Source organism: Azolla caroliniana, unplaced genomic scaffold (genome assembly GCF_043228905.1).
Source record: "Azolla caroliniana isolate FFs.n. ecotype wild unplaced genomic scaffold, voAzoCaro1.0.p SCAF_22, whole genome shotgun sequence".
Taxonomy (NCBI): Eukaryota; Viridiplantae; Streptophyta; class Polypodiopsida; order Salviniales; family Salviniaceae; genus Azolla; species Azolla caroliniana.
This window is the reverse complement of record NW_028230457.1, coordinates 3,441,759-3,466,187: the sequence shown is the minus strand read 5'-3', so window position 1 is coordinate 3,466,187 and position 24,429 is coordinate 3,441,759. Positions and strand designations below refer to the sequence as shown.

The following is a 24,429-nucleotide window of genomic DNA, read 5'->3' as shown; positions in this document are numbered from 1 at the left end:
AAAGATCCAAACTCTACACCCCTTCAATAAACACACTAAATGGTTGTAATCACTAGGCCATTCGCTCTTATTTACTTACTTCTTCTTCTTTTTATATATGTTATGATGTGAATGGATCGTTCCTTTTCCCACTTTTCTCCCGTATATCTTTGAGAAGGATTTGTGTACTTCTCAACTCGTCATGGTGCATATTAACATAAATCGAGGCTTATAGCTAAAAGCCATATATATCAACATAAAATGACTATATCCTGTCAATGTATGCTTAGAGCTATTATAAGCAAATTCCAAATTTGGGAGATAACGTTCCCATTTGTTGGCTTTGCGAAAACATATGCTTGAAGCATCTCCGCAATAATTTGATTTACCCATTCCATTTGTCCATCAAATTGAGGATGGTCAATGGAGGTCGTACTCGAGCCAGTTTCTAACTTCTTAAAGACTTGTATCTAAAATTCAATAATAAACTTTGAGTAGGTATGCTAGAGTATTTTTACCCTTGCTAAAAATAAGGCAATACAATTCAATGATAATCCGTTATATTGGTGCAAAAAAATAAAATGGACAATCTTTAGGGGGGACTTTTATGGGATGTTGTGAGATGAGTTTGAACTATCAAACAATAGCCCCTAAGCGCTCTCGTTTGTCTTACCTCACTTCCATGATGACTCCCTTAAATCATAACTCACATGCTAGAGAGGGTTGTGATACAAGAGAAAATTATGCTTTTAAAGATAAATTAAAATAGAACATGTCATGATTCTAAAGTATATATATATATCATTATTCCATAAAGAGAATAATGAGTGTCCTAGTTCTAGAGAGAGTCAACATTGAGTGTCATGATTTTAGGTGGACAGAGATGAAGAAAAACTAGATAGAATGTGCGAAACACATAATTTGATGATAAGGTAAAGAGAGGGAACGATAGAATTTCATAATGTCACAAGGGTAAGATTCATATTCTTGATGATTACATCCAACAGTGTAAGGTCAAGACCTTGATAGGTGTTGAGAATCGAACTCAACTTCCCATAGATAGGTTTCAGACTTGCTCATGGACACTCCAAGCTAGTTTTGTAAATAGTAGAAAGGGTGTTTGCCCTAGCTTAGTTGGTATATAAACCAACTCAGTGTAACTTAGTCATTGTTGGATGTATTTCATTTTGTTAGTTATATACACTTTTGTCTCTCTCTCTCTCTCTCTCTCTCTCTCTCTCTCTCTCTCTACTATTACACACACACATACGTTCACCTTCCGCTGCATTGCAACCACTCTTGCCTTCCCATTCTTTAACATGGTATCAGAGTGTGTGGTTGCCTGATCAAGCATTTTTCGATTGTGTTGTGCTCCACACCGACGATCAACAGAACCGACCCATCGACAAAGAAGAAATCACTATGAATACTCAAATGGGAAGCGTTCTTCCTACCGAGAAGCTTGACAGAACGAACTTTGCATCTTGGGAATACAAGATGCATCAATACCTTGTTGGACAAGGCTATTGGAGCTACATCGAAGGAGCTCACGAATCGCACCCCAACCCAACACACGTTGTCTATCCCGCTTGGGAGCAGGCCACAAGCCGTGTGTTGTATTGCCTTGCATCATGCGTTCATGATCATATGCTTGGCTACATTCGAGAGGCAAAAACGCCGAAGCAGGCGTGGGAAAACCTCAAAAAGATTTTCGCAGCCAACACAGCCACACATAAGCTCTAGCTTCGTCAGGAGCTGAATAGCATCCAACAAAGGGACATGTCAATCTCAAGCTATACCTTGAAGATCAAGGAGCTATGTGACGCCCTCAGATCGATTAACGTCGTCATTGACGATGACGAACTGGTGCAGATATGCCTTGGAGGCTTAGCACCGCGTTTCGGCGCGATTAGATCGCCTATTCTCACAAGGGAGAACCCTCACTCCTTCTTCGACCTTCAGTCAATATTGATGGTCGAAGAGAATCACGCCCGGAAGAGGAGCAACGTACCAGATGGTCATATGCTCTACTCCCAATCGGATGATAGAAGGAATTTCAGCTGAGGTTACAAAGGTCACTTCGGACAAGGTCGTAATGATCGGCAAAATCAAGAGCGCAACTCTCACCAATGGCAAATGAATAGAAATGGTCCCAGAGAGTTTGGCGGAAGGGGAAGTCATAACGCCGGACCAAGCAATCACCGAAACCCAGTCGAGTGCGGGTATTACTGAAAACCCGGCCATTACGAAGAGGAGTGCGGAAAGAAGAAATGTGAGGCAGGCCGACAACTGACAAATTACGCCACGAACTCCGACTACGGCGACCGTGGAGGAATGTTCATAATGAAGCACGAAGCACACTCGATGTCTGCATTTGCGACAACCAACGCCTCCACTCCTAATAGTGTATGGTTTGTCGATTCGGGAGCTTCCAATCACATGACTTCCCATGAAGATTGGTTTCGGGAACTACGGAAGCCGGAACGCCCCAGATATGTCAAAATAGGCGATGATACAACTCATCCAATACAGCATATCGGGAATGATCCATTCGGAAACGATGGCAAACAGACCTACCTCAAGAACGTACTGCATGTTCCCACCATCACAAAAAGTATGGTCTCGGTAGGCCAAATTGTAGAACAAGGAATGCAGGTACGCTTCAGCAACGATGGGTGCTTCATTGAAAAAGGCGATCAAATCGTAGCTCACGGCAGACAAGAAGGCCGTATGTTCATCCTCAAGTCGAGCGAAGTAAAGTCGGCCATGTACGCAAAAGGCCAGAAAGTCGAAACCGACTTAAAGTTGTGGCATAAGAGAATCTTCCACATCAATCTCCAGAAGCTTCAGAACATGCAAACAAAAGGAGTTGTAATCGGACTCCCGAACTTTACGGTAAAGGAGATCACGAGCGTGTGTGAAGCATGCCAATTTGGAAAGCAACGCCGTCATCCATTTCCAAAAGAGCGGAATGTAAGCAAAGGGATCCTGGATGTCATACATTCAGATGTGTGGGGACCAGCCCAAACAGCTACTTTCGGCGGATGCCGTTACTATGTCACGTTCATCGACAACTTCTCCAGAAATACCTGGATTTATCCAATGAAGCAAAAGAGTGAAGTGTTCAGTCACTTCCAGAAGTTCAAAGCCGAAGTGGAAAAAGCCACGGGCCGGCATGTACGCTGCCTTCAATCAGATGGAGGCAAAGAATATTTTTCGGATGAGTTCTCGGCGTATCTCCGCAAGGAAGGAGTCCAACGAGAGTTCTCGTGTCAACATACACCTCAACAAAACAATGTAGCTGAGCGTAAAAACCGCCACATAGTAGAAGTCGCATGAGTCATGATGAATGAGAAGAACCTGCCGAAATCGTACTGGGCAGAAGCGGCGAACACGGCCGTATACCTCATGAATAGGTGCACAACCTCAAGAGTACACGACATAAATCCTCATGAGAAGCTCTTTGAAAAAAACCGGACTTATCGCATGTCCACATTTTCGGCTCTATCGCCTACGTACATATTCCCGACGATACGCAGCAAAAGCTTGACCCAAAGTCGGAGAAATGTATCCTCGTAGGATACTCACTCGAACAGAAGGGGTACAAATGCTACAACCCATCTACCCGTAAGGTTCGAACAAGTCGAGACGTAGTCTTTGACGAATATGCATCCTTTAAAAGCACCGGAGAATACTTCGACTCCAACCTCGCTCGATGCGGATGACACAGAAACAAGAATAGAAGCCGAAGATCGTCTCACGCACATACACGAAGAAAGTCCAATTTCGACATGGCTAAGCGGACCACAAGAGCCCCCAAGTGATCAAAGCACATCTCGTCCAAGTCCACTGCTAGACAAAGGCAAGGCGAAAATGCAGGAATATGAAGATCATTTCGATCTCGACAGTAAGGTCGAAGGCCTTGACATCTACACGAATAACGTGAAGAAACCCCAAGAACCTGCAAATGACAAGCCACGCCGATCCACGCGCGAGAAGAACCCCGTAAACCACTACGGCTACGACGAGTACATGGTGTATCATTACACATTCATGATGAAGGTAGCGTCAGTACGGGAACCAGAAACGCTTTCCGAAGCCACAAAGGATCCGCGATGGGTCAACGCGATGAAGAGGAGATGGAAGTGCTATGCAAAAACGAGACATGGGATCTCGTTCCTCACCCCCTGAACAAGAAACCAATTGGTTGCAGGTGGATTTACAAGGTGAAGCACAATGCCGATGGTTCCGTAAATCGCTTCAAAGCACGACTCGTTGCAAAAGGCTACGCACAGACACTCGGTGTAGACTACGAAGAAATATTTGCCCCGGTGGCAAAGATGACGACAATACGAACCGTAATCGCGCTAGCAGCAACAAAAGGGTGGCACCTCCATCAGATGGACGTGAAAAACGCTTTCCTCCAAGGAGAGCTAGAAGAAGAGGTATATATGACACAACCACCCGGATTCGAATCGCGTAATCATCTGCATGCCATATGCCAACTCAAGAAGCCACTCTACGACCTCAAACAAGCACCGCGTGCTTGACACTCGAAGATCGCGCAATATCTTCACCAAGTCGGCTTTCGGATGTCAAAATCTGATACATCTCTGTGTCGAATACGAGTGTATAATGGCCGTATTCACATTGTCCCTTTGGACAACCCAAGTTTGGGCTATTTCTATAAATAGCATAAAGGGCAGTTGCCCTAGGACAATCACTATATAAAGTGACTTTGTAACCTTTAGAAAAGGTTGGTTGTCATTCTTTGTAACTGTTGCTATTAAGAAATAAATCGTTTTTCTTTGTGCCTATCTCTCTCTCTCTCTCTCTCTCTCTCTCTCTCTGTCTATCTTGTTTCATTCTCATACACAAGTTCTTCTTCATCACGAATGTTGCTTGCACTTCCGCATTGACGGCCTTGTCCCCAACATTTGGTATCAGAGCGTTGGAGGTTCTTCAACCCGCTATCGGCCGTCATAGTACACCACACAACATTTCGTTTTCTTTGAAGAATAGAGAAGGGAGAAGAAAAACAAAAAGCTCGCATCTCACTGGGTTAAATCACAAATTGGAGTAAGCCAGTCGGCTGTACTCTGTTCCTGTGATTGTAACCACTTGAGGGGAGCTCCTTGACCAACAACCGACCCAATCGTGCTTCATTCAGTTAAACAACATCCGAATAGGTTACCGGACGCTATTCACCCGCTTGCTGTAATCGCTCGCTGCAGATTGGTCTCCAAGCAACAACCAAATTCGTGCTTCACTCGGGTGATCGACATTCGGGAGGATCAGTTGGATCCGTCCCTCTCATCGTTGTAGTCATCCGAAGCAAAATCGGCCCAAACAATCGGTTTCTTGTAATCGGTATTCGGCATACAATCGGAAGCTAGCCGGGCTCACTCCGACTCGGCAACATTCGGGAAGACCAGCCGGTTCTGTCCCTCAAGTTACCGTAGTCACTCCGAGCAAGTTCAGCAACAAGTATCCGAAACCAAACCGACGCGGGTTCAAAACCGACTAGAACGATATCAGGTGACCCGACCGGCTGCACCCCACTAAGGTTCATAGTCAACTCCGAACCGAGTCTTACAAACCGAAACCGAAGCGAATGGCATCAACATCCAACTCATCGGAGATGATTCTAAGGAGGTTCGACAGTTCGAACTTCAACTTCTGGAAGGAACAAATGCAGGACTATCTCATAGTCAAAGGTCAGATAGACCCGATTGAGAATGAAAATCCTCCAGAAGCATACAAGACAAACGAATGGCTAAAGCTGGATAGAATCGTTCACACCACGATTTGAATGCACTTATCGGAGTCTATGTACTTCACAGTGCAATCGTGCTCGATAGCTTTTGAACTTTGGAAAACACTGTCGGAAACTTATGAAAAGAAGGTCGCTGCAACGAAGATGTATCTGATCCGGCACCTCTACAACTTGCGGATGAAAGAATCCGTTTCGGTTCAGGCACATCTCAACGAGTACGAAAGAATAAGCTCCCAAATCTCGTCTCAGGGGACGACAATCGAGGACGAACTCAGAGCAATGATACTCATGAGTACTCTCCCCTCTTCATGGGAAACTTTCGTTACAGTCGTGTGCAATGCTTCAACAGCTGCCGTTAAGTACTCCAAAGTCACGAGCACAATCCTAACTGAAGCAACTTGGAGAAAGTCTTTCGCCAAAGACTTGGCGGATGAAGCTTACGTAGTAGAAGGTTCAACCGACCGATCGAACAACCGGGGAAGAAGTTCTTCGCGACCGCTGAACAATCAACGAAGCCGGAGCAAGTCTCGGGACAACCGAATCTGCAACTACTGCAAGAAACCGGGACACATCAAAGCCGACTGTCGGGCACTCAAAGCAAAAACCGACAAAGCTCAGACAGCGGATCAGAAGAGTAGCCGGTATGAGGAGGTCAACTACGTCGGCTCTTCAACCGAAATTTTGACGACCAACCCGAACATATTCGCCATAGAGAACCTAGTCGAATCAGAAGTTCTGCTTACGACTGAGGAATCGAGCACATGGCTCCTGGACTCGGGCGCATCGTATCATGTGACACCTCACTGACCTCAATTTCGGCAATACTCGGGCCGGCACTCTGACTCAGTTCGAGTCGAAAACTCGCAGCACTGTGCTATAATCGGAATCAGCATCGTACCTTCTGGGTGGCTCTACACTCGTACTACACAACGGCTGACACGTTCCTGAGCTTTCAAGACCCTTGATCTCAGTCGGACAACTTGACGAAGATGGCATCCATGCCAGGTTCTCATCAGGAGGGTGGACACTCCACAAAGGGAACCTCCTGCTTGCTCGAGGACCAAAGGTACACTCTTTGTACCCCTTATATGTCACACTCAGAGAGGGTGACTTATTTTTGGTTGATATCCCTGTGTAATCGTTATGGCACAGACGACTTGGACACCTTAGCAAGGCCGGCATAACGGACCTATCCAAAGCCGGTTACATCCCCAAGCTCTCCTTCTCGGATCACCAATTCTTCGAGCACTACCAGTACGGCAAACAGGTAGCCGCATCACACCCGACATCAGCACCAAGAGAATCGAGCCCACTCGACTTGGTCCACTCGGACGTCTGTGGCCCAATGCCACATCAGTCTCTTGGTCGTGCTTCGTACTTCTTCAGTTTCATTGACGACTCAACTCGGAAGGTGTGGGCTTACCCCATCAGAACCAAAGATCGGGTGTTCTCAATCTTCTCCAAATGGCTTGCAATGGTCAAAAATCAGACTAGTCAGAAACTGAAATGTCTCCGAACCGACAATGGAGGAGAATTCAAGTCTGAAGAATTCATCAAATTCGGTCGGGAACGCGGCATTCGACGTGAATATACGGCACCCTATAGTCCAGAGTAGAACGGAATTGTTGAACGCATGAATCAGACGATTCAAGAACGCGTAGTATCCATGCTCCAACACTCCGGACTGTCGGATGGCTTTTGGGCGGAGGCTCTACTTACGGCAGTACACATAATAAATATGTTGCCAAGTAGACCTCTAGGACTTCAAATACCTCAAGAAATATGGACCGGTAGCAAGCCGAATTATGACAAGCTGAGGATCTTCGGTTGCGAGGCATACGCCCTCATACCAAAAGACGATCACCGGAAACTCGAACCAAGATCAAGGAAATGCGTTTTCCTTGGGTATGGACCCGACGACGAGATCGGATACCGACTCTGGGACCTCGAGCACAGACAAATCGTCCAAAGTTCGGACATCGTGTTCAATGAGTCGACTATGCATAAAACGACCGAAAGGCCTATTGAAGTCCGAAGGGTAATATTTTCCGAAGTGCCAACCCTTCATGACGGCCCAGCCCACAACACGAGATCGGTTTCACGGGTAACCGACAACTCTCGCACCGAATCCACCAATTCGGCACAGCCAAATGGCTCGGCTCCCGACCATTCGACATTGTCACCCGGTGCGACTAGTCTAGTCATACCTCGCAGATCCAAGAGATTGTCGCAACCTCCGGAGAGGTACTCTCCTGGAATTTTCTTTACCGATGCTGACGAACCGATGTCTTACGAAGAAGCATTGGCATCTGCCGATTCATCCACATGGCATCTAGCGATGGAGTCGGAAATGCACTCCATTCGGGCAAACAAGGCTTGGGACTTGGTCGAATTACCGAAGAATCGACGTGCTCTTCCATGTAAATGGGTCTATCAACTAAAAGAGACGTCCGACTCGACCAACCCAAAGTACAAGGCCAATTAGTTGCGAAGGGTTTTAGACAAGAATATGGCGTCGACTTCGACGAAATCTTTTCACCAGAGGTGAAAATGACGACCCTTCGTTTCATACTCAGCGTCGTGGCCGCGGACAACTTGGAGCTGATTCAGCTAGATGTAAAAACAACATTCCTTCACGGTGACCTACAAGAGGAAATCTATATGGAGCAACGGAACATCTAGTCTGCCAACTCAGGAAGAGTCTCTACGGCTTGAAACAGGCACCCCGACAGTGGTACAAGAAGTTCGACGACTTCATCCAGTCGGTCGGCTTCTCCAAGAGCGATGAGGACCATTGTCTCTTCACCAAAACAGCTCAAGACGGGTCCCCCGTCTTCCTCATCATTTACATGGACGACATGCTACTCTCCGGCCGACATGCCGGAGAGCTCACCGAACTCGTTCGGAAACTGCGGTTGAAGTTTGCCATGAAGGATCTCGGTCCGGCAAGACACATACTTGGTATGAAGATTAGTCGGCATCGCGATAAACGACAACTTTTCTTGTCTCAAACCGACTACATCAGACGTGTCTTGGAACGCTTCAACATGCACTCGGCCAAGTCTGCTTCGACCCCACTCCCCATTAACCTTCGGTTGTCTCAGCGAGACTGCCTGACATCCGGTCCGGAGGGGGAAGATATGAAGTCGGTACCGTATGCACCGGCAGCCAGTTCCCTTATGTACGTGATGGTCGCGACACGGCCTGATATTTCTCACACCGTAGGAGTCGTCAGCAGATTCATGCACAACCCAGGCTGATCGCACTGGAACGCAGTCAAGCATGTGTTCAGATATCTAGCTGGCACAAAAGACTACGACATTCTTTTTAGCCCGAACTCAACCTCAGGCGTAGTCGGTTACACCGACTCGGACTTCGCCGGCTGCGTGGACAGTTGGAAATCAACAACCGGATATTGTTTCAAATTCGGCAATGGAGCAATCTCGTGGAAGTCGAAACTTCAGGAGTGCACAGCCACCTCAACGACCGAAGCGGAATATGTAGTTGCATCCGACGCGGCAAAAGAAGCTTTATGGCTCGGTTGGCTGGCGCACACGTTTCGACAAGTCGACCTTGACTCGGCTCCAGTTTTCTACAGCGACAGTCATGGTGTTGTTGCTTTGTCAAAGAATCCGGTTCACCACAATGCCTCCAAGCATATCGACGTTCGATATCACTTCGTTCGGGACTGCGTCATTTCAGGGAAAATCGGACTTGAGAAGATATCCACAACCGATAATGTCGCAGATGGAATGACCAAGTGTCTTTCGGCGGATTGCTTCCGATCCCTTCGGCACCAGATGGGTGTAACGAAAAATCGATCTGGTTAAGTCGGACACACAATACAAGATGGTTTTGGACAACCGACATTGGTTCTTTGAGGATCAACTTCAGCTATTCCGACCCGACTGGTTCGGTCTTCTGTATTCGAATCTTGCCGACTCTAACAAAACCGATTTGTTCGATAAACCTTCTATATACCTGTAATTTTTTAGATAACCCATGTATACACCCCATTACCGAGGAGTGTCAAATACGAGTGTATAATGGCCGTATTCACATTGTCCCTTTGGACAGCCCAAGTTTGGGCTATTTCTATAAATAGCATAAAGGGCAGTTGCCCTAGGACAGTCACTATATAAAGTGACTTTGTAACCTTTAGAAAAGGTTGGTTGTCATTCTTTGTAACTATTGCTATTAAGAAATAAATCGTTTTTCTTTGTGCCTATCTCTCTCTCTCTCTGTGTCTATCTTGTTTCATTCTCATACACAGGTTCTTCATTGACGGCCTTGTCCCCAACACTCTATACATCCGAAATGAGTCCGATAGCTCGATAGTCATCATTCTATACGTGGATGACTTAGTTATCGGAGGAAAGGATCTCGCCGAGATTAACAAAGTTAAATCACTTCTTTCCGGCTGATTCGAAATGAAGGACCTACACGAACTTCATTACTTTCTAGGTATTGAAGTAATCCGGACACCAGTCGGGATCATGATCTCACAATGGCACTACATTCTCAACTTACTCTACAAGTTCGGAATGATAGAGTGCAAACCTATGATTACCCCTCTTGAACGTAATCTCAAGATCGATGCCAGTTCTGGCACGACTGCGAGCGAGTCGACTCAGTATCGTCAACTAATCGACAGTCTAATCTACCTAACCATTACGCGACCCGACCTCAGTTTTTCGGTCGGCCTACTTAGCCAATTCATGCAGAACTCAAGCAACCTTCACCTCGATTGCGCTAAGAGGATACTACGGTATGCCAACACAATAGTGGATTATGGCATCTTGTATAAGTCGAATACGACCATTCAACTTGAAGGGTACATAGACGCGGACTGGCCAGGATACAAAGCGGATAGACGATCCACATCCGGATTTGTCTTCTCCCTCGGCAGTGGAGCGATCTCCTGGAGCAGTAAGAAACAACCGACAATCGCACTGTCGAGCACGGAAGCCGAATACAGGGGCGCAACAGTCGCCACATGCGAAGTTGTATGGCTTAAGTGTATACTAAAAGATCTGGGCGTACCCATCAAAGATCCAATATGCATGTACCGCGACAACATGAGCAATATCTACCTCGCGCATAACCCCGTATTTCACGCGCGGACTAAACACATCGAAGTGCACTACCACTTCATCTGCGAGCGCGTCCAGGCCGGAGAAATTGACCTCCAACACATCAGCACACACCTGCAAGTCGCTGATATCTTTACGAAGGCCTTAGGCGTTGACAAGCTCGGGCAATTTGCATCGGATCTTGGTCTCACGTCGTCCACATTGCCGAGCTTGAGGGGGAGTACGCAGACGCAACATGGATAGGCTATGCAATACGCAACACAACCGACTAGACAAGTTGAAGCACGAACTAAACGACTTTCCGACAGATGGAAGTTGTGTTTGAAGGGGCGTGTTGAGAATCGAACTCAACTTCCCATAGATAGGTTTCAAACTAGCACATGGATACTCCAAGCTAGTTTTGTAAATAGTAGAAAGGGCGCTTGCCCTAGCTTAGTTGGTATATAAACCAACTCAGTGTAACTTAGTCATTGTTGGATGTATTTCATTTTGTTAGTTATATACACTTTTGTCTATCTCTGTCTCTCTCTCTCTACTGTTACACACACACACACACACGTTCACCTTCCGCTGCATTGCAACCACTCTTGCCTTCCCATTCTTTAACAATAGGCAACTATTGAGTCTCTCCCTTTGATGTTGTAATTTTTCTTATGGTCTCCCCCTCTCTTGAGAGTCCAGAGGGCTTGGCATATGTGGTGCTTTGTTTCTCATGGTTAGTTGCCTCCATACAATATACCAATTAGCAAAACATGGTACAAATCATAGAAATATATGGTGTGTATTATAACTCATTGAAGTTTGTTATTCTTACTCTACTTAAATAGGGGGTTCACTTTTGTCTGTATCCCCCCCTAAAATATTCCAGACCTTATCCACTCCACAAACGCAATCTCTATTATAATCATTTGAGGTTCGAAAGCCCAACTTCCTACCATTAGTTTTGTTTTAGGTATTCCTCATATGTTGCTTTGTCACCCTTCCCATGTCCTTTCTTTCCCTTCTAAGTAATTAGGTGGCCCAATTTATGGGGGCTTATAAATTCCCCATCCATGTTTCTTATGATCCCACCAGCTGCACAAGGAACAGCTTAGGACCGGACCAGACCAGACCAGACCAGACCAGACCAGACCAGAACAGAACAGAACAGAACAGAACAGAACAGAACAGAACAGAACAGAACAGAACAGAACAGAACAGAACATCTTCACACCAGAGACCTCCGAGTGCCATATCTCCTCACCACTCTGTTTCCCCTCTTCCTCATCGCTGCGCAGATCAGACCTCCTCCTTTCCACAGAGCTTCATACAGTACACTACAGAACAGAATAGAACAGAACAGAACAGAACAGAACAGAACAGGACAGGTACAGAACCGGACATAACATAAGAGGACAGGTGCAGAACAGCACAACACAGAACAGAGCAGAGCAGAACAGAATAGATAACACCTTAGCCCTTATTTTGTATGCGCTTTTGCCACTCTGAGCAACTATCCCTTCCTTCTCGTGCTTGCTTGGCTATGCCCATGGAGATATCGGAATCTTTTGATCGGCTGCGAGCCTTGTGCGACAGAGCTCCATGGATTTGAAGCGCTGAAGAGTGCAGGGGAATAACTGAGTAAAAAGAAACAATTGACGAAACCGGTAGAGGCAGAAGATGCTGAGAGGAGGGAGAGACCAAGGGGATGAGATCGAGAGTAAATCCATTAGTAGCGATGGAGCTGGTTCTGCAGATGAACAAGAAGTGCAAAGAAAAGGAAGGAAACGATATCACAGACACACGCAGAGACAAATCCAAGAAATGGAACGGTAGGTCTTCCTAGCAGCCATGGAACGTTGTTAGAGTTTCTAAGCTTGGAATTATTGAACTTTGTTAGGTTTTTGAGGTCTGGAACTTTGTTGCAATTTGGAACACGGAACACTGTTGTTTTCTCAGCTTTTAAACATGTTGAGCTCTTTAACTCAATTTAGGTTTAAGCTCTTATCTTCCCTAGAATTTAGATTCAGGACATGTTAGAATTTGGGCTTCGGAACTTTATGCGGCTGTCGGCATTTGAGCCATATAGACTCTAGGTTTAGTATCTGATTTGTACAAGTAAGTATTACCAGTGAGTGAGAGAAATCAAGTGGAATGCAATACTACCATCATCAAAAGCCCGTACAAGGCTGAAAGCTACATTGATGTGAATCTTTAGGAATGTCTGGTGGATTGAAACAGACTTCAATTGTACAGATTATGTAACTATGTTATGATTGAAGTACGATTTTTAAAAGACCATGGGTACAAGTAATACAGGTAAAATTATGTAATCCTTGTCTCCCTATAGAATTTTACCTTTTTGCAAATCAATGAAAATTTAAATGCCAAAGTATATGTGATTGTTACGTAATCAGTCTCCGAAAAAATGAGAACTCGGGAGACTTATACAGTGAGTGCACGTTAGCACATATATTCCCAGCCGAAGAAAGGGTTAGTGGAGGTTCGCATTCACTGGTACTAAATCTTGGTACTGTGTTTTGATATCATTGGGGATACAGATTATTCAAGGAGTGTCCTCATCCCGATGAGAAAGCTAGGCTTGAGCTCAGCAGAGAGCTCAATCTGGACCCAAGGCAAGTTAAATTCTGGTTCCAAAACAAGCGCACACAGATGAAGGTTTGCTGAAACTTCTTCTCCTTGTGTATTCTCTATTATCCTATTACTTATGCATAGGTTATTTCTAATGGATCTACATTATGCTTCATGAGTTAAGGATATGACAGGATCACATTCTCCTAAATGCACAATTGCCCCAATAAACATGACCGTTATAGATTAAAATTAGATGCTCAAGTATGACTCAAGCTCCATGTTCACTTGCTGAAGAACCAGAGTTTCTTCTTTCAAATTTCAATGTCTGGCTAAATTATTTAACTCGTTTCATCACTTGATTATGTCCTAAGTTCTCTGAATGCTTCATGAGTTAAGGATATGACAGGATCACATTCTCCTAAATGCACAATTGCCCCAATAACGATTAAATTAGATGCTCAAGTATGACTCAAGCTCCATGTTCACTTGCTGAAGAACCAGAGTTTCTTCTTTCAAATTTCAATGTCTGGCTAAATTATTTAACTCGTTTCATCACTTGATTATGTCCTAAGTTCTCTGAATAAAGCATCCCTGATTTCTATGTTTTTCTAGAGCTGTTTCTTGCTACCCAGTCTAGGATTCTCTCCTAAACTTTTTAATCTGTACTTATTGCAAGTCTTGGAAGGCTAATCTTTGTTTATAACTGGAGTCTATAAGGACGTCAACTTGCTAACTCTTCTTTGTTTATAACTGGATGAGGGCATGTTCTTTGCTAACTTATTCTTTGTTTACAACTAGATGATGTATCACACATATTGACAGTGTATTTCCTTATGTGTACCAGGCTCACCAAGAAAGGCACGACAATTCTTACCTAAGAAGCCAGAATGACAAACTCAAGGCTGAGAATGCTGCACTACAAAGCACTATCAGAAGTGTGCTTTGCTCCAATTGTGGAGGCCCTACAAGCATGCATGAAGAATCATCAGAAGACCACCAACTGAGGTTGGAGAATGCCAAGCTCAAAGAAGAGGTCAGTGTGTATGTGAAATCATGTTCAACTACGCATCTAATTTCAACGTTCATTAAAAGAGTTTAGTGAAAATATTTCTCATTTCAAGTATCAGAAGTGTATCAGATTTGTTTTGTTGAAATCCATTAATGTGAGTTGATGTGCAGAAGTGTATCAGATTATGGGGGTTACTTAGTTGTCTAACTAAGAAGCTCATGATCTATTTCTCTAGTTGGAATCCATTATTTTGACATGAATAAAGTCAGTGTGGATGTGAAATTATATACAGATGTGGTTCATAGATGTTATTTCAATGTACCTTAAAGTTCACAGTGTATTATTTAAATGATGGTCTATTTACTTTAATGCTCATCAAAGAAGCATTGACAATCTATACACTATTGCCATAAGTATAACCTTAGGTGAAGTAATATTCAAGGTCAGTGTGGATACAGAATCATATTCAGCTATGAATGTTAGCTTAATGCTCTTGAAAGAAGCTCATTGGAAGACAATTCGAGTCTTGAGCCATTTGCTAAAACTCCATTAATATGGAACAGTGAAATCTTATTCAGGAGTGCATCTCAAGTATAGAGTTGAGCTCACTGAAAACCTTAGTTAGAAAACTATTTCTGTAGTAATCCTTTATCGTGAAATCATATTCAATCTCAGCAATGGATGTGAAATTGTATTCAGCATTGTTCCATGGATGCTATTTTAATGCTCATTGAATAAAGATACTCATTTTAATTAGATGTGGTCTCATAGGTCACTCGGGCTTCTGAAAATGTTAATGCAACATTTCATTTCATTTTATTACTGAGGCATGAACTATATTTCTATACTTGCAACAAATTAATGTGAAATCAAATTCAGGAATGCACTTGAATTATGGATTTTTAGTTTAATCATTATTGCAACTTTGCTCGGCAGGTTGCTAGGTTAGCAATTCTGGCAAAGAGGCCATCTGCTTCTCCACTTCCAACAACTTCAACATTAACAGTGCCAGCACCCCTAACAGCATCATCACCACCCACATCATCTACAGAGTTAGGATTAAATAATATACAAGAACCCACTTCACTAAGTGAGCTTGCTGCGGCAGGACCATCAGTGTCGGAGATTGCATCACGGCCACTTTGTTTGACAGATGCAGAGAAAGTCAGTGTCGTTGAGCTTGCCGTTTCAGCCATGGAGGAGCTGGCTCAGGTTGCTCAAGCTGGCGAGCCCCTGTGGGTTCCAGATCCTACCTCAAATGTTGAAGTGCTTGATAATCATGAGTACTTACAACGTTTTCCTTCTGTTATTGGACCTACTCCTTTTGGCCTCAAGGTTGAAGCAACAAGAGAAACTGACCTTGTCATGATGGATGCTCCCACCCTTATTGAAACACTCATGAATGTGGTACTTACTGGTTTCCTTAATAGAAATGCCTTTGTTTTTCATAATCTTGTATTGGGTAACCGAGTTTAACCTCTGTGCTATTGTTTTTCATAATTTTATTATTGACTATTTCTTGTAGAAAGATCCTAAATGGATTACAAATAAAAACATTCTACTGAATACAGAATATAGTAGACTCCTCCATATTGATAGTCTCGTAAGTCCCATTCATGAATCTTAAGTTGTTTATGTTACTATAATATCCATGGCAGTCAATGTTATGCATGCTGGCCACAGAACTTTCAAAAATAACTTTGATTAGGTTTCAAGAACATGTTAGGGAAGCTAGAGTGGCATTATAGGAATTTCACTCAAAGGAGGGAAACCTTTGTATGTTACGTTAGGTAAATAGTATGATTTCGAATCTCATATTCTTTTCCGTCAGATGTGTAGAATCAAACCATTTAATGTAAGAGATTCAAAATCCTTCTAATGCAAGAGTATTTTATGAAGTGGCTTCACCTAGAGAGCATATTCCATTCATGTATTATAAAAGGTCTCTCCACCTAATTCTAGACACCTTGATAGCTGAGTTGCCATCATTGTAGAGATGATATATGTCTTTGAAAGGCCTTTTAACATTGCTGAGATTTCCGATCATTCTTGTGAAGAGTGAAAGAAACTCAATATGATGCTTCATGTGCATTAATATCTGAACTGTCACCTGTTAGATATAATCAATGATTAACCCCAAGTTGTCAATTTATCCCCACATGCATTCTTAGAGTGCACACTTTGTGATAGCACCCCAAATGAGGAGTAGCTATTGTGCAACCTGAGCATATGGGTTGATAAGATGTCAATGTAGGAAACCGTAGATGAGTAGGACAGAATGCATTTAGGAAAGAGGGAAGTAGGGTATTAGGATTGACTAGTCAAGTCGAATAGAAGAATATTCTGTGGGCAAGTTAAGATTTACTTAGTCTTGAAGTATGTGCCATTGACTTTTAAGATAAGTACTAGCTAGCACAAGCTTGTATCTAGGGAGCTAGGTCATATTAAATGACAACTCAGTTGACAAAAAAGCAATATCCCCACTACTATCAACTGACTTGCTCATTTATTGTGACACTGAGACCAAATAGAGAATATAATCCACTCTCTCTATCTCTTACACAGTGGCTGTGACTATTATCTGTCCCAACTAGTTTTGTAGGCAACTGGTCCAGATCCCATCTAAGCTCTAAGGTGTCAGCACATGTGTGGGCTACCATTGCGAGCTACCCTCATATGTAATAGAAAATTTGTTTTCATATATACATCGTAGTGATTGTAACTCTATATGCCTACCTAATCGATTCCCATTATTTCTAACATCACATACACTTGTACTTTGGTAATGTGAATCAAGATGGTAGAACATCTAGACTATATACTATGGATGATATGGAGGACAAAATCTATGATTCTTGAGGATTGAAAAAAAGTTATAGTGAAGTCTAGATTTGCACTCACCTACAATACATGTCTTAGTTTTAAATGTAGCTATTTATTTCTGTATCATCTTTTTTTAATGTATTAGGACTATGGTAAGCCATGTTTATTCTAACCCATACATGTAGGATCAAATCTCACTGTGTTCTAGTTTACTAGATGTCCCTGAAATGTAGGGGTTGGATGCATGATGTTCGGGTCTTCTTTGTACAACCTTACGAACTGAGCTACAAGGCTCTTTCATCTCATCCCTCTCCCTCCCCCCCAACCCCAGACACAAAAAAAAAACAAAACATGCACACATTTTCTCATTCACATGCTGACATGCGTATGTAGAGTTCATTTGTAAGCCAAAACTATTCTGGTCTTAGAAATGTATGTTTTTCATTTTTTTACACACTTTTCTCAGGTGCGATGGACAGAAATGTTCCCATGTATCATAGCAAAGGCACAAACTGTTGAAGTACTATCAAATGGAACTGGTGATACGTTTGATGGTGCAATGCACTTGGTATGTATGAGAAACATATGCGGGTTTTAATGATCTCATTACAGTTTTATTTCAATTGACTCCTTATGTTAGAACTTTCCTAAGAATTGGTTTGATTCAATCTCGTTTGCTTTATTGTGGACTTCTTTGTTTTTTGGTACAGATCTACGCAGAGTTACAACTACCCTCACCTCTTGTACCTGCGAGGGAAATCTACTTCCTAAGATATTCTAAGCAGGTGGACCATCTATGGGTGGTGGTAGATGTATCTTTAGACAGTTTACGAGGGAACCCTCCTCCATCCTTATTAAGATGTCGAAAACGTCCATCAGGGTGTGTAATCGAGGAGACTTCCAATGGTTACTCCAAGGTAATTATCTTTCGTATACAACGGTAAAATTGAGATCAGTTCGATGCCAAATAAGTTTTTACTAATTTCTAGATAACTCTTCATGTAACAAGAGTCCATTCTGGTTGTCAAACACCAATGCTGACAAGATAAACTCCATTCCAGCATTGAACACTCATAAATTGTATATGAAAATAGGAAAATTCTAAATCCACACAAAGTGGAACTAAATTAGCTAAACGTTGCTTTTTTTCCATCCATCTATGTTTTTCTTCTTTTCTCTTACTGAGTAATATTTATTTTATTTTGATTTGTTGTTCTCAAAGACGAGACAACACTTAAGTTGTAATCTCTTGTTTCGTCTTATAGGCCATTTTGGCCTCTTAAAAGACATTAATATATCTTTCTTTCTGCATCATCGTTCTTCTTCAAATTCTAATTCTAACCTAATGTTTAGCATTGATATTTCTTTTTCTTCCTCTTCTTCCTCTTTGGTTATGGACCTCTCAAAAACTTTCCTACCAATCAGGGCTTCAGTATATCAAAGAGTTTTGTGAAGCCAACTTTTATATGAGTTTGATCAAGAATAGTTGTCATCAAGGCAAAGTATGGTTGAAGTGTAATTTGGGCAGAAATTACTAAAAGAGGATTACCTGATTGGAAAATATAAATCATATAGGAACAAGACTCATTGATTGCCCCTTTGGAGTTACCACTTAATATTTCAAAAGGCTTGATGTTTGGAAAATCATTGAAATGATCTCATGAACCAGTAGCTAATCCTACATGTCACTCCATTGCAAGCCATTTGAAGTCACAAGAAAAATCAGGAGCTATAGAACTATTAAACAATAGTGATCAAGCCACGAAATTTCTAAAATTGGTGCCAGGTGATGATGACCTTTATTTGTTGGTGACAAGCGTGACGAGATCGTGGTTAAGATGGTTGTGGCCTATGTGCACAAGAGACATATTGCTATTGCATGATCTATCGTATTCCCTTTTGAGTGCCATCGTTAAGAATCCACTTATGTAGTTCGCGATTGACTCCGTAGCATGAGATAGAGTGACATGGCTAAAGAAAGCTGTGATTGTTCTCTATTGATTAGCTGTTGTGGTTGTTATCTTTCAACTCCTCTCTATGTCTCATGAGTTCTAACAAAAACAGTTCCAAGCACTGTTGGGATTCGTATTCTATGATCTTGGGTAGTGGGCCAAAACCTTATTTGAAGAGGCAATGGCATCTCCTTATGTCATAAAAACCACCAGTGACAGACATGGCATTTTTTGAATCCACCCGTTGATGGCACAATTGTCATATCCATTCTTCCATAGGTTCATATGCATATCAGCCTATCTCAATTTCTAATTGATCTCAAAAGGTTTTGATCTGCGCTATCCCACGACAGAGCGCATGAGATAGATGTGTATCCATGTAAGGTCTGATAATAAAACCATCCTGCGAGCTGTGTGAATAGAGTGCCTTGTAGTAAGCTATCCTCATACCTAGAGATGTTGTTGGGCTGATCCATGCTCTTATATTTTCCAAATTAATGATGTCAGCTCGAATCATTCTTTTCTTTTCCAGTTTAGTCATGTTCAGGTGTGGATAATCCAAGCTATATAGGAATGGGGAAAGTGTCTTTATACTTACGCCATGCAATTGGAACATTCTTGCATTTCAAGGTACCAATAATGATTGTTTCAATATTCAGCCAGCTGTTTTGATGACGTAAAGACAATCTTGACTATCTTTGATTAGGGGACTCCCAAATTTGTTGGATCAGTCCCTATTAGGAATGCCTCCATTCCTTACCAGATTATATCATGCGGTAAAGGTGCTTCACTCCTTATCATGTAGCTATCATTGTGGCCAAGTTATCTGTAAACCTGTTCCATTATAAGCTCGAAGAGGCTTGGTCATAGAGAAGGGTTGGTTCACGAGTGTACCAAACTACCACAATTTAGTTCGTGGTTCTTGTAATTGGATATGTGCACATTATTTTTCAATGGTATCCGTGAGAAAATTGAGCACAGGCAGGGGAATCAAGGCTCTGTAAATGTCACTCCTATATATGTGTATGATTGTGTGTATGCCACCTTTTCTTTTCGTGAGATGAAATCTCATTCTGATCTTTTTACCCATGTTTGGGTGGTGTTAAACACTATCAAGTTAGTTTTATCAAGGTTGACCGGCATCTTGCTCTGTATAAAATGACTTTAAAGCAAGCATTAGATATTTTTATAGGCCCTCTTGACAATAATATCAGTAGCGAAACATTTGCTGTATTATTACGAGGAATTCATTAAAATGTGCATAAGATGGTATAGTGTGTTTGTCATGGATTGCGCATACAAGAAAAATAAGTCTGGCGTGCCCTTTCCCAATGTGGTTGGTTGGCATCCCATCAACATATTCAATGGGGGGTTTGTATTCCTCAGAGGGGAAATTGATGTTAGTTACGTATGGGCGTTGGAGAAGTTCAAGCAATCCATCAATGTGGTTGTAACTGACAGAAAGCTAGTGTTGATGAATGCCTTGGCCGTTGTATTTCCAAAAAGCAAGAATCTTTGTTGCATAGGACATATTAACAAGAATACTGTGGCAAAATATAAGTCAACAGTGACAAGTGAGATTTGGGGCAATTTCTTGATTGATTTTGAACAAATGCATTTACAGTTATATGGAACAAGTATCTCAATCAACTTGGAGTGAATTTTGTGCTGAGTATGCCTCTGGAAAACAAACCGCTGTGTATATTGAATGACAATGCTTTCCATGGAAAGATAGATTTCTAACTTGCTATACTGGACAATATTTTCATCTTTGGCAGTATGACTTCTTCAAGAGGAGAGGGTACTAACTTTGTTATTCAGAAACACTTGAAGATCTTGTACCTTGACTTGCTGTCAGTGTTAACAAAGATCTGAAATTGATGCTAGCAAATCATTTCCTCAAGTTATCAAAAGGAAATAGAGGAAGAAAAGTTGAAGGTATACCACAGTTAACTCATTCCATTGGTAATGCATATTGTGAAGCATGCATCAAAATTTGCGTTGAATAAGATCACAGAGTAATTTCACCGTATGAACAAACCACAGAAAATGCCATATGGTCGGGGAACTATATGATTCAAATGTGCCAATTACTTTGGAATTAATCCATTATCAATGATTGTAGAACTGAACGTGCGAGCATCCATGAACATTTATCCTTGCAACATGTTTCACTCTAAACAGCAGAAGTTACGTACAAACTTTTTTATCAAAGTTAGAAATGACTGCTCACAATCCAATGACACCTAGGATGGAGATAACACAAGAACATGCTGTCATCAAATGATTTCATTTGTACAAAAAAGAAGAAAGAATAAATGAAGAAAAATAAAACTATAACTTTATATTGCCTTTTTCCAGTTTTTAATATAATAGCTTATTGTATTTAGAAGTTGAACTTTATATTGCCTTTTCCAGTTTTTAATATAATAGCTTATTGTATTTAGAAGTTGAGGTTTTGTAAATGTGTGAAAAGCTCTTAATATCAGTGCATGGTCTTGTCATGTACTGATGCACGAACTTGAGTTTGAAAATGTGGCTATTATACATGATCATCTTAATAATATCCAGGCTTGTGCGGATTATGAAGGCAATTTAGTGTAGATATCCTTTTGTCCATTGGCAAGATGGTGGAACTGGGTGATTAAACAACGTACATGTTTCAAATGGATGGTGTTTAATAGACGTGATCTTACGTATGCCATACAGGTCACCTGGGTAGAACATGTAGAGGTGGACGATGCAGGGGTACATCCATCCTACCAAGAGCTAGTAGATAGTGGCTTGGCCTTCGGTGCTCAACGATGGGTCACCACTCTCCAGCGCCAGTGTGAACGTATTGCTAGCCTCTTGTCCAACACGAGCTCCATCCCCGGCAGCCATTCAGGTACTAATTACGAACTGCAACAATATGTTTAACATTTAATTTCTATTGTTCGGAGATGAGTAGGTGCTGTCATAACCGTTGATAATGGAAGAAAATATTTAAAATTTGACAATATTTAGGGTTTAAGGGAAGATGGGTAGAATTTTTGATAAAAGGAAGAAAAGATTAGGAAAATTGTCTGTGTTTTGTTTTATAGTGCTCCAGAGCCCTGAGGGGCGTCGAAGTCTGCTGAAGCTAGCTGAGCGTATGACCAACAACTTCTGCGGGGGAGTGAGTGCCTCGGTCAATCACATGTGGATAACTCTTTCTGGTATGGATGGCCCTTCTGATGATTGCCATGTCGTCATCCGCAAGAGCGTTGACAATCCTGGCCGCCCTCCGGTTATATTTCTCAGTGCAGCTACTTCCCTCTGGCTCCCTGTCTCACCGGATCGAATTTTCCAATTTCTTCGTGATGAAAGATACAGGGCCGAGGTGATAAATTAGTTAAAGTTGGAAGTGAAAATTTGACCGATTATGATTTTTCATTGGAAATGAATGATTATGGTAATTTCCATTGGAATTAGATAACTGATGGTTATCACATTAAATAAAATGATTTTTTGGTTTAATCCATTGGAAATAAAATGTTACAGTTAATTGCATTGGACTGTGATGGTTATACTTTTCATCTGAAGAAGAAGTTATTTGTTTGGTTTTTTTCTAGTGGGATATTCTTTCCAACATGGGCATAGTAGAAGAGATTCTCCATGTACCTAAAGGGCAAGACCCAGGCAACTCCGTTTCCTTGTTGAAAGTGAATGTGAGTATGTTTTGGATGAAATTCAAGTAAGTTTGGATGTATATTTTACATTGTACCAAAAGCTTAGTTGTGTAAAGTTGAGAAGATGAATAAGGAGTTAAATTTACATTTTGCTTTCTTGCAAGAACAAAACATCAAAATACTTGGGCTTGATTGATTCCAGATTACTCCTATATTTCAAATACTACCACTTGGGGGTATTTTGGTATCCCCCGCCAACCCCCCAAAAAAGTAAACTACTTAGTGAACGTGATGCAAAGAATATTCTTTTTTAATATGAGCCTACTGGGGCATGTATGACTATATACATACTATACAAGCAAATTTACCAGCTCAAAATTTGAATGCATGCCCTTTCTTGTGGTTTTGTATTTTTCAACAGGCTGTGAATTCGAATCAAAGTAACATGCTTATACTCCAGGATTGCTGCACAGATAAATCTTGCTCGTTAGTAATATATGCACCCGTTGATGTTGCAGCCATGGGAGCAGTGCTTAAAGGAGGAGATCCAGATATAGTGCTGCTACTCCCATCAGGATTTGCTATACTCCCAGATGGGAATACTAACTCATCCTCTGAACGTACCTCTCTCTTCAACAATAAGGTAGCCGACAAGGCTTGTCCAACTACCACAGCCACATCCGGTTGTCTTCTTACCGTTGCTTTCCAAATATTGGTAGATCATGTTCCAAGTGCCAAACTCTCACTAGAGTCAGTTGCCACTGTCAACAACCTCATCTCATCCACAGTTTGTCGAATAAAGAGTGTGGTAGTCAAGGAGTAGTAGCCAAACCAGGTTCACCCTTTATAGCTTCTAATCACCTTCAGCTTTATGTAACAGTGATCCAAATATCAAGGCTTCGTTATAACCACTAGGCTATATATTTTTTACATCACAGTACATTGTTCGTTGGAAACATTTCCAAGATAATATCGAGCTGGGGTATAATATTTTCATTTCCTCTACACTTGCTGGGCTCATAGTGGAGTGCCATCATCAAGCACATCATGGCAATAGGCTTCGATTTGTTGTAAATTTGAGAGATGATTTTTAAATGTGAACCTATCCTATCAGTCAACTGTTTGAGTCAAGATTGAACCCTTCATGGAGTTTCACCTAACATAGGTATAGCGGTTTGGTTATGTACTCTATTCCATTTTGACAGATGTAAATGTGTAATAGTTTTGCTCAGGGCCTGATGTACAGCACACTCGTATAATTCTGATCTGCTTATGCTAGTCTCCTTGCAGAATTTTGTTCATTTCAATCCAAGTAAATAGTTTTATTTGAGACCAAATTACACATTGAAGATTCTTTCGGAAGTTTGAATAAAGTGTATGGATTGAGAAATTCCAAATAATACGACTTCATTTGATTTAAAAAATAGTGATTAAACCATACTTTTCATTGGTATTTGAAGTAAATGAAATTTAGGTTAGATGACACAAAAATCTAATAATAGGTGAAAAGAAGACTTTGGCACATGAACATTAATTTCAATCATGTGTATGGATCGAGAGTTTCCAGATCATG

At 41.9% G+C, this 24,429-nt stretch overlaps 1 protein-coding gene across 2 annotated transcripts; it reads left to right on the top strand.

Annotated features, from left to right (window-relative positions):
* The first annotated feature begins 12,275 nt into the window (after window positions 1-12,275).
* On the top strand, window positions 12,276-24,157 carry LOC147849837 (homeobox-leucine zipper protein PROTODERMAL FACTOR 2-like). Of its 2 annotated transcripts, XM_087336918.1 has the most exons (10): window positions 12,276-12,659; window positions 13,389-13,506; window positions 14,267-14,455; window positions 15,368-15,838; window positions 17,721-17,822; window positions 17,965-18,171; window positions 21,916-22,093; window positions 22,290-22,567; window positions 22,800-22,895; window positions 23,278-24,157. In XM_087336918.1, the coding sequence occupies exons 1-10, from the start codon at window positions 12,508-12,510 to the stop codon at window positions 23,677-23,679; spliced, it is 2,193 nt and encodes a 730-aa protein (XP_087193044.1). In that variant the 5' UTR covers window positions 12,276-12,507; the 3' UTR covers window positions 23,680-24,157. The 2 variants fall into 2 exon arrangements, with proteins under 2 accessions (XP_087193044.1, XP_087193045.1); XM_087336919.1 differs by lacking the exon at window positions 13,389-13,506 and having other exon boundaries at window positions 12,521-12,659.
* The last annotated feature ends 272 nt before the right edge of the window (window positions 24,158-24,429 follow it).

Bases quoted from the DNA above. Each gene is read 5' to 3' on its own strand.
- LOC147849837 (XM_087336918.1), top strand. From the start codon at position 12,508: ATGCTGAGAGGAGGGAGAGACCAAGGGGATGAGATCGAGAGTAAATCC. The intron at 15,839-17,720 runs GTACTTACTGGT...CACTTTTCTCAG, and splicing joins TTGAAACACTCATGAATGTG to GTGCGATGGACAGAAATGTT. The intron at 18,172-21,915 runs GTAATTATCTTT...TATGCCATACAG, and splicing joins CTTCCAATGGTTACTCCAAG to GTCACCTGGGTAGAACATGT.